This window comes from Rhinopithecus roxellana, chromosome 11 (genome assembly GCF_007565055.1).
Source record: "Rhinopithecus roxellana isolate Shanxi Qingling chromosome 11, ASM756505v1, whole genome shotgun sequence".
NCBI classification, from domain to species: Eukaryota; Metazoa; Chordata; class Mammalia; order Primates; family Cercopithecidae; genus Rhinopithecus; species Rhinopithecus roxellana.
In genome coordinates, this window is record NC_044559.1 from 21897048 (window position 1) to 21906980 (window position 9933).

At 55.0% G+C, this 9933-nt stretch overlaps 1 protein-coding gene across 1 annotated transcript in view; it reads right to left on the bottom strand.

Annotated features, from left to right (window-relative positions):
- The window catches only part of NEURL1 (neuralized E3 ubiquitin protein ligase 1), a 37553-nt gene extending 27933 nt beyond the window's left edge, over window positions 1-9620 (bottom strand). The window contains exon 1 of the mRNA XM_010356212.2: window positions 9438-9620. Within this exon, the coding sequence (XP_010354514.1) occupies window positions 9438-9471 (34 nt within the window). The 5' untranslated portion in view covers window positions 9472-9620. The remainder of the gene's footprint in view (window positions 1-9437) is intronic.
- Window positions 9621-9933: the final 313 nt, after the last annotated feature.

The window sequence follows — 9933 nt, forward strand, 5'->3', positions numbered from 1 at the left end:
CCTCCATCCCGGCTGGCATTAAAATATTGGGGGCAGGGAGTGGGGTGGCGAGCGGAAAGCAAAATGAGAATGAACTTTGGACATAGCTCTGATGCCAAGGGTCCAGAGGGGGCAGCAGGGGGTGGGGCTTCCTCCCTACACTATCCAACAGGATCCCTCCCAGCACCGGGCCTATGACTCTTTAAGGTTCCTATTCTACGAATGAAGGAGTTGGATTCAGAATGGTTAAGCAACTCACTTGTGGTCACACAGCAGTTAGGTGGCAGAACTGGGACTTGAACCCTGGTCTTCCAAGGCCACGTCTGGGGTCCTTTACCCTACTCAGCCTCTGGTACTAGAGCTCCTTTTCCCCATGAGTCCAAGATGGCAGGCACTTCGGGGAAGGTTGTGTGCAGGAGGGGCTGGGCCCAGGGGGAGCAGCTGCAGCAAAGGGCCTCAAAATAGGGGATGTGTGGGCTGCACAGCTGCTCCACCAGGGACACACACAATTGGATGGAGCCCCAGTTGTGCCACCTGGCTCTCAGCAGAGCTCCCAGGGAGGGCCCTCAAGTGACAGGTTTACAGGCTTCTTGGGAGCCCCAGTGGGGGCACCCTCCTTAGGCGAGGCTGCTGCTGACATGGTGGAAACTCCCCCGACAGCCCCATTCCTCCTGGGCATTTATGAGCTGCCAGACACAAGCCTGGCCAGCCCTCTGGGTGACCCTCAGCTGGCGGACCACATTCCTGCCTCTCAGCGGGGTCCCGGGGCAGACGCCTGGACACACATAGCCTCCGGAGTGAACTCCCGATGGCCCCCACCAAGCTCTGCCCCAGAACCACTGGCAGAGCCCCAGATGCCCTAGGCTGGTCTCAGCTGGGCTGACAAGGAGAGATGGGGGGAGCTCACCACCCCAGCCAAGAGCAGAGGCACTGATACTGATGCCAGTGCCCAGCCTCTCATGGCTTCAAGGGCAGTGTCTTGATTTATGCCCCCAACGCCATTCTGGCACAGATCCTCTGAAGTTAGGTTTACACATTGAGTGATGAACCCAGATCTGAACCCAGGGCTGGCTGCCTCCAAATGAGGCAGCTCTGTCACTAACCGTAAGACCTCTGGGAGCCTCACTTTCCTCATCTGTAAAATGGGGTCATGGCAGGCCTTCATGGGATTCTTGTGAGGATTCAAATAGATGATGTACGTAAAATTCAGTAAGCAGTTGCTATTATTATTATTCCTATTTATATCACTCTGCTTTCTACCCCCACACCTTTGCTCAAACCATTCCCTCTGCCTCACCTGCGCCTCTCCAAACCCCACCCATCTTTCAAGGCCCAGCTGAAGCCCACTGCATCCAAGATCATCTTGTTTTGAACCCATGGTCCTGAATACCAGTGCTGGCATCATCATCTTCATCCAAGAGACAGTCTCATCTCACTTTCTGGGTGGTGGAGCGAGGCACAGAGAATGAGCATTGGAGGCAAGAGGCCCTGGGTTCAAACCCTGACCAGGCCACAGACTTGCTGTGTGACTTTGGACAAGTTGCTTCACCTCTCTGGACCTTGATTTATTTCTCTGTAAAATGAAGCTCATCATAGCTGCCCTGCCCACCTCTCTAGGCTGTAGTGATGCCCGGGTAAATTTACAGATGTGAAAGAATTTTGCAAACTTTAACACTTGATCATTTCAGCCCAGTGGGAGACCAGGAACTTCAGTCTTATTTTACCCCAAACGTCCTAATCTCAGATTGCCAGGGTGGTTCTGATTTGGACTCGCTTATCTGCATTAACTGAACAGGGCTCTGGGGGAAAGGATTTAGGAGAATGGTTGGAAAGCTGGGGATGCCTGACTCCTGGTGGGAAATGGACAGGTGGGGATGGAACTTGGGGGACAGAGATGATTATAAAACTGGGCAGAATTAAACTTCTTTGGGTTCCCTAAAGGGGCCTCTACCTCCCACACCTGCCTCTGATTTCCAGGCTTGGCCCAAGCCCACTTCTGTGCTGGGAACCTTTCCTTCCTCCTTCCCACCTATATATCTGCCTTTCTCACGCATCCTTCAGACGTAGATTTTTTCAAGACTAGGTTAGGGGCCTTACTATGGACCTCTGAGGACCCCATAAGCCCCCTAACGGAGCACCCATCACCAAGCAGCCTTTCCCAACCCTGGTTCTTACACAAGATTAAGCCCAGATACCCCAAGGCACTTGTATGCAATGCACTGACTTGTCTCTTCTGCATCCAGAATGGTTTTGGTTCTATGCCATCCTCAGGAGAGTTAAGAAGTCACTCCCATCAGCTTCTGTGTTCTGCAGAGTAGCACTGCACTGGGAAAGGCTGCAGGGTTATTTGTGCCTGTCTATCCCCCTGATGGACTGTGAGCCTCCCCAGGGCAGAGACCACTTTCTTTTTTTTTGAGACCGAGTCTGGCTCTGTCACCTAGGCTGGAGTGCCGTGGCCTAATCTGGGCTCACTGCAACCTCCGCCTCCCAGGCTCAAGAGATTCTCCTGCCTCAGCCTCCTGAGTAGCTGGGATTACAGGCACAAGCCACCACGCCTGGCTAATTTTTCTATCTTTAGTAGAGATGGGGTTTTATCATGTTAGTCAGGCTGGTCTCAAACTCCTGACCTCATGATCTGCCCACCAAGGCCTCCCAAAATGCTGGGATTACAGGCATAAGCCACGGCACCCAGCCCCATTGTCTTTTTTACTGCTGTTTCCCCATAGCCTAGTTCACAGCACACAGCAGGTCCTCAATAAAAGTTGCTGAATGAATTGCTAGTGTTTGATTCTTCTATCTACTGATGAATTGGCAGGAGTTCAGGCAGCACCCATTTTGTGCCTTGCCCTTTCTGGTGTCCAGTGGAGAAATTAGAAAAAGAATGGAATAAAGGGAGCAGCTCCCTTCCCTGCCTAGCATGCCTGACTACAGCCTGCCTGCTCAAGAACCTTCAATAGCTCCTCACTTGCCAGCAGTAGAAAAGAATCAGATAAGGAAGGCCATGAGGGTTGATTCTTTCCTGTGTATCAAACGCCGCAGCGTTTGCCCTTCATACACAACCTGATCACACCCTCCAATCCCTGCAAGGCAGGTATCTATGGGAACAGCCCCTACAATGGCCCCAACAATCCCTGAATCCACCTCTTGTCCTTCAGGCCCTTGTGTGACCCCTTCCCCTTAAGCGTGGGTTGGGCCTAACATGTAACTTCAAATGAATAGAATACAGAGGAAGTGCCGCGGCTCAGGCCTATAATCCCAACACTATGGGAGGCCGAAGCGGGTGGATCACCTGAGGTCAGGAGTTCGAGTCCAGCCTGGCCAACATGGTGAAACCCTGTCTCTTCTAAAAATACAAAAAAATTAGCCAGGTATGGTGGCAGGCACCTGTAATCCCAGCTACTCGGGAGGCTGAGGCAGGAGAATTGCTTGAACCCAGGAGGTGGAGGTTGTAGTGAGCTGAGAAGGTTGTAGTGAGCTGAGATCACACCACTGCACTCTAGCCTGGGTGACAAGAGTGAGACTCCCATCTCAAAAAAAAAAAAAAAAAAAAAAGAATACAGAGGAAGTAATGGAATGTCACACCCAAGACTGGGTTATAAAAAGACTGTGGCTCCCATCTTGGTTACTCTCTTGCCTCTCCTAAATTGCTCCCTCAGGGGGAAGCCAGCCACCATGGTGTAGGGCCACTCCATGGAGAAGCCCATTTGGCAAGGGACCAAGGACTGCCCATAGCCACATGAGTAAGTATGGCAAGCCTTTTGATGCAGCCACAGCCAACAATGTAACTGCAACCTCATGACAGACATGAAGCCAGAGGCACCTAGCTAAACAGCACAGAGATTCCTGAGCCACAGAAACCGGGAGAGCATTAAATGTTTGTTGTTTTAAGCTGCTAAGTTTTGGAATAATTTGTTAAGCGGCAATAGATGACTAAAACTGTATCAATAGTTCCATTTCACAGATAAGGAAACAGAGGCTCTGAGAGGTAATAACTTGGCCCAAAGTCACATAGCTGGTAAGTGGCAGAGCTGGGCTCTGAACTCAGATCTGTTGCACTGTGCAGAGGTTCCTCCATGGATCCCAGCTAGCTGACGGGCATGCTCAGTCCCCTCTCTCCTCCTAAGTCAGTTTCTCCATGAACACCGCAGCCCCTGTGCATGCCCAGGGTGGGGGCCATGTTAGCACCCTAGCACCTCCCACAGAGCGCCTGGCATGGGAACATTAGGTCCTGCTGCTCCCTGGAAGATGAATGAACCTATCATGACAGGGTGGGTGAAAGAAAGTGGTAGGGAACGGGCAAGATAGGCACCTTCGTAGCCAAGTTAATCCCCAACTGAGCCTCTTGCTCTCTCTCACTCTGCAACATCCCCATACTGACATTTCTAGCAGCCAGAGATGTATACAGCTGTGACTCCCAATTCCTCACTGTTGGGAAGAGGACCAGTCCTCCTCCTCTCCCTCTTGTGTCCCACCTCAAGATTCCAGGAGGGGACTCCAAATGTTAACTCTTCAGGGCTCAGCTCCCAATCCCTGTCCCTGTCCTCCCAGCATCTCCCCAAACCCCCCAGGCCAGGCCTGGAGAATGGGGGGAAGCGCAGCCCAGTAACATCAGCACCCCTAGTTCCCCATATCAAATCCATAGTCATGCATGTGTACATGCGTGCACACACACAGATGGCAGGTGTGCCTCATGACAGACACAAGCACTATTGTGCAGGCCCAGAAGGGCTGGGGGACACAGAGGCAGCAGGTGAGTGTGTGTGTGTGCATGCGTGTGTGTATATGTGTGTGTGAGTGTGTCTATGTGTGCACTTGTGGCTGTGTGTGTATGTGTGCATGAATGTGTGCATGCATTGTGTATATGTGTGCATGTGCATATGTGTGTATATATGTGTGTATGTGTGCGTACATGTGTGTATGTGTGTGCACCTGCGTATGTATGTGATGTGTGCGTGCACGCATGTATGTGTGTGCACGTGTGTGCGCATGTGTGTGCATGTGCACGTGTGTGCGTGTGCACGTGTGTGTGTGCACGTGTGTGTGTGTGCACGTGTGTGTGTGTGCACGTGTGTGTGCATGTGCACGTGTGTGTGTGCACGTGTGTGTGTGCACGTGTGTGTGTATGCGCTGGCAAGCACACACAGGCCTAGAGGAGCCTCCACAAAAACCTTCATAAAAGCACACTCTGTGGAGTGCTTACTATGTAACTTACCCTTCCCAATTTACAGAAGTGGACACTGAGACGCAGGCAGATGAAGGGACTGACCCAAAGTCACACAGCCAGCAAGAGCAGAACAGGATTCAAACTCTCCCGGAGAATAATTGCTCCTTCCTTCCCTTCCTCTCCAAATACTGCCTGGCCTCACTGCCCAGCCCTGGCCTCACCTCCCTGATGGTTCCCCCACCCACCCCCTCAGGCCACCTTCAGCTCCAACTGCCCTGCCGTCCAGCAGGCAAGGCTGTCCACCCCACACTCTTCCCCCCTACCCACTAACCCAGCATCTGCTGGGAGCCACTGTGTGCCAGGCGCCAGGCTGAGGTAAGGGAACACAGAGCTAGAGTGACCCGATGCCCACCTTCCTCGAGTCCACAGGCACGAGCGGGGTGTGGGGGTGTGCACCTTCAAGCTCCGGAGCTCCCCTTGCTCTAAGCCCCCAGAGCTGCTGCCAGGAGATGGGTGGCTCCCTCTGCTAATCTCACAAGGCCACTGGATGCCTTCTCCACTGCTGCCTGCTTGAGGATTAAGGAACCCAAGAAGGGTAAGTAGGGGACCGGCTGCAGAAGGAAGAAGGCCTGGCTTCCCCACTGAGGCACCAGCTGTATGGCCTCAGTTAGCCATTTCCCTTTCCCGGCTGCAGCCTCTCCCTCTGTGACAGGAGGGGGTGGGAGCCAATATCTCGGGTCCCTGTACACCAGCATCCTCCAACACTCAGGCTTGTTAAACCCAGAGACTAACCTGAGGGTGACATGTATGTCTGGGTGCATGTGCATGTGTCACCTACACATCAGCCGTCAGCAAGGGGTCCATTCCTTGCCCTGAGGGAGCACTGAAGGGAGGTGAAGGAGGAAGGTGGGGGGAAAGGAAGAAGAGAGGACAGCAGAGGTGAGAGGAGGGAGGCCTCCCAGTGTCACTGCTGTCTCCCTCTTCGCACTCCCCTTCCCACCCCTGTCAGCCTGCCCTCAAGACTGGGAGCAGCTCTGGAAACCTGCCGGATGGAAGAGATCAAGCGTGTAACCACTGAAACCATTTTCCAAACGGGAATTCATTTCCCCATGGGTGTCCTGCCAGGTGGGTCCCAGAGGAGCCCGACTCCTCACCACCAGCCGCACTACACACACACACACACACACACACACACACACAGAGGCATGGCACAGGCACAGAGGACCACAGATGTGGCTGCCCCCGCGTGGAAACATAGGCACAGCAACACACAGTCGCTTCAATCCACAGTTACAGACACATCACACAGGTACACAGAGATCTAAAACACAGATACACATCTGTTGACATCAGAAGCTCAGAGAGCCAAAACACGTCCACAAACAAAACACACAATTAGATAACCCCCGACACACATACAGAGTCCTGGGTCCTCTCTGTCACCCTCCCCTCACCCACTTTAACGCAGCAATCCAAAATGTTTGGCCTGAAACAAGCCGAAAGTCCAAGGCCCTAAAGAAAATACAATCAGCCAGGCGCGGTGGCTCATGCCTGTAATCTCAGCACTTTGGGAGGCTGAGGCGGGTGGATCACGAGGTCAGGAGTTCAAGACCAGCCTGTACAACATGGTGAAACTCCGTCTCTACTAAAAATACAAAAAATTAGCCGAGCATGGTGGCAGGTGCCTGTAATCCCAGCTACTCAGGAGGCTGAGGCAGAGAATTGCTTGAACTCAGGAGGCAGAGGTTGCAGTGAGCCGAGATCGTGCCACTGCACTCCAGTCTGGGTGACAGAGCGAGACTACGTCTCAAAAAAAAAAAAAAAAGAAAAGAAAAAGAGAAGAAAAATACAATCAAGAACCATTTCAATGTGCCTTCAGGAGCCCAGCTACAGGCTACGGCACACCTAGGAAGGAGCAAACCCCTGTGTCTCACGCTGGCCCCAGCTCATTTCCCAGAAGAAGGTGAAACCAGAGCTGCTGGGGCAGCCAGGGCGTGGGTACAGGTGTGGGCACACATGGGCATGGATGCGTGAGGACACATATGCAAGGGTTCTGATGGGGGTGGGGGTTGGCTGTATGGGCACAGGCAAACATTCCCTCTCCAGACCTTCCAACTCCTGTCCCCTCTACTTGTGCAATGGCAAAGGCCAGGGCCAGCTTAAGGGAGGCCCCGCCTGGGAGGGCAGTCCTGGCAAAAGGGTGGAGGCCAAGGCAGATGGGGCATTTGATGAGCGCTCACTGATGGCCACCTTGCCTGTAGGCCCAGGCCCAATTCCTAGAGTTCTCAGAGCACCCCAAGTGATCCTCCTGCCTCCAGGGAAATGGGACAAATGAGAGGGAGGGAATATGACCCTGGGCCCAGGACGCCTTTCCAAGCCCTCTTGATTTTCCCCATGTTGAGTTCTCTGCTCACATGATTCATGTAATCCTCACAATAATCTTGTTTTCTTTTTTTCTTGAGACAAGGTCTCGCTATGTTGCCCAGGCTGGTCTCAAACTCCTGGGCTCAAGCAATCCTCCCACCTCAGCCTCCAAAGTGTCTGGGATTGCAGGCGTGAACACCGGACCTGGCCTGCACAGCAGTCTTAGGAGGAGGGTGCTATTACTAGTCTCATTGACAGGTGAGAAAACTGAGGCTCAGGAAGACATTTGCCTTCCTTACAAAACACATCCATCCACTCCCAGAGCATGAGCTAGGGTGGTCTCAGGTCCTCACCCTCTAGGGAGCCTGTGCTCCAGCTGGAAGATAGTGTAGTGTGTCCTGAGCCTGCTCTGAGGGCCTCTCTGTCCTTCACAGACCACAGGCTTGCCCAAGTCTGACTCCAGTGGAAAATGCCAGTCGGCTCCAGACTCTCTGCCAACAGGCCCCACCAGGGCCAGCAAGCCCTGAGAAGAACCCCCACCCCACAGACAGGCAAGGCCAGGCCCAGGTCAGCCCAATCCAAGTCTCCGGCCAAGGCCCAGGCCACTGGCAGTGCCCCTGGCCTGGCTCCGGATTATGTGTCTTCCAGGGCCTTCCATCTGTCACTTAGCCCTCCAAACCCAGGACAGAATTCATTTCCTTTTAAGAGAGCCAGTCATTTGCTTTTCCCACATCTTTCCCTGTCTTTTTTCTTTTTTAATTAGAAATTACTCTCCCAAAGTCCAGAGCCTGGAAGGGAGAAGCCACCTGGTCACCAGTTCCGGCTGCAGCTGCCCACGCGCTCCTGCCACCACCCTCCTTCCTGAGCCTCTCCCAGGCTCTCAGTGCCCACTGGACTCTGACTCTGCAGATGGACACTGTCCCACCTCCTAATACCCCGTCCAAGCAGGGAGCAGGGGACATAGGGGAGTGCATCAGGGACTCCCCAAGGTCAGCCCGTGCTGTTCTGGCCAGTTTGTAAAGGAACCCCAGTTCCCAGGGTCCAGGGAAGACACGCAAGTCCCTAGGAAGGCTTCTCTCTGGGTCTGTTGCCACATCCGCCATGGCGCTCCCCAGACCACAGTACTAGAGCTAGAGGAACAAGAGGACAGGGGTTGGAGCAAGCAGGAGCTCTGCAAATGGGGAGCCAGCCAGTGGCCCCCTCTCTTTCACCCCTTCAGCTCCAGGCTGTGGGTCTGTCTGACTGTGGACGTGACCTGCAGGGCTCAGAAGTTCGCTGGCCTCCCCCACAGAGCACACACTTGGAGAAGCGAGGTCAGGCACTGTGGGGTGCTGTCACTTGCACACCCGTGTGCTTAGGCACAAGCCAGCACAGGTGCACACCCACAGGCACCTTCAGTGCCTACTCATGAGCAAAGACACACTTGCACACTCGGCACACATGTGGGTGCCCACACGTCTTTGCAGGGCTCCAGCAGAGAACACACCACCACCTCCAAGGCCCACATCCCAGGGCCGACAAGCAGGTCCCCCTAGCTATCTAACTGTGGCTGCCTCTGTCCCGGGAGAGGCGGGTAGGGACATCCAGGACCTCGCATCCCACTTGGGGACTAGTCAGCACCTTGGTAAGAGGACATGGAGGTAAGAGGACAAGGAGACTTTGTGGGGAGCCTCAGCTGCCTGACTCCCACCATCAGTGGGAGGCGCCACTGTCAGGGAAGGCACCCCTCTTCCCGCTCTACCCAGCTCCCTTGCTGCCCCCACCCCAGTGCCCACCACCAAAAGGTGTCCCTCACACAGCCCCAGACCCCCCATGGAGTGAAGAGGTAGGGTCATGACCAAGCCCTCAGTCCCAGCGCCCCTCCGCCGGGCCTCCCCAGGCGGTCTCCGGGCTAAGGTGGGCGGGCCCGCAGGCATCCGCGGGGCCTTACCATGGAGAGTGCTCCGGGTGATCTGTCCCCCCATCTCGGGCGGCGGGCAGTGCAGCCACCTCTGCTGGGCGGCTGGTCACTGAGTCGCCCCGGCCGGCTGCTCCCCTCCTCCTCCCCGTCTCCTCCCCCGCGGGCGGAGACCGGCATGGCAGGGCCAAGGCCCCTCCCGCGCCCCCACGCGCCCCCTCCCGCACACGCGCACGCCGCCCGCCCGCGGCCAGCCGGCCACACGCGCACGCAGCACGCACACCCCTCCGGCCGCCGCCTCCCCGCTCCCACCCACTCCAGCCTCCCCACCTCCCGCGCTGGTACAGCCGATGGGATCTGTCATGTTTATTTACATAAGGAGGAGGAGACTGGAGGCTTCCTGAAATAGCAGCGAGCTCCAGAAGGCGAGCAGAGGCGCGCACACGCACACACATCCCCATCACACACAGCCCCATCTCAGGGATGCAGTGACACACACACCCCTCCCTGAAGGCCCAGGCCGACAGCC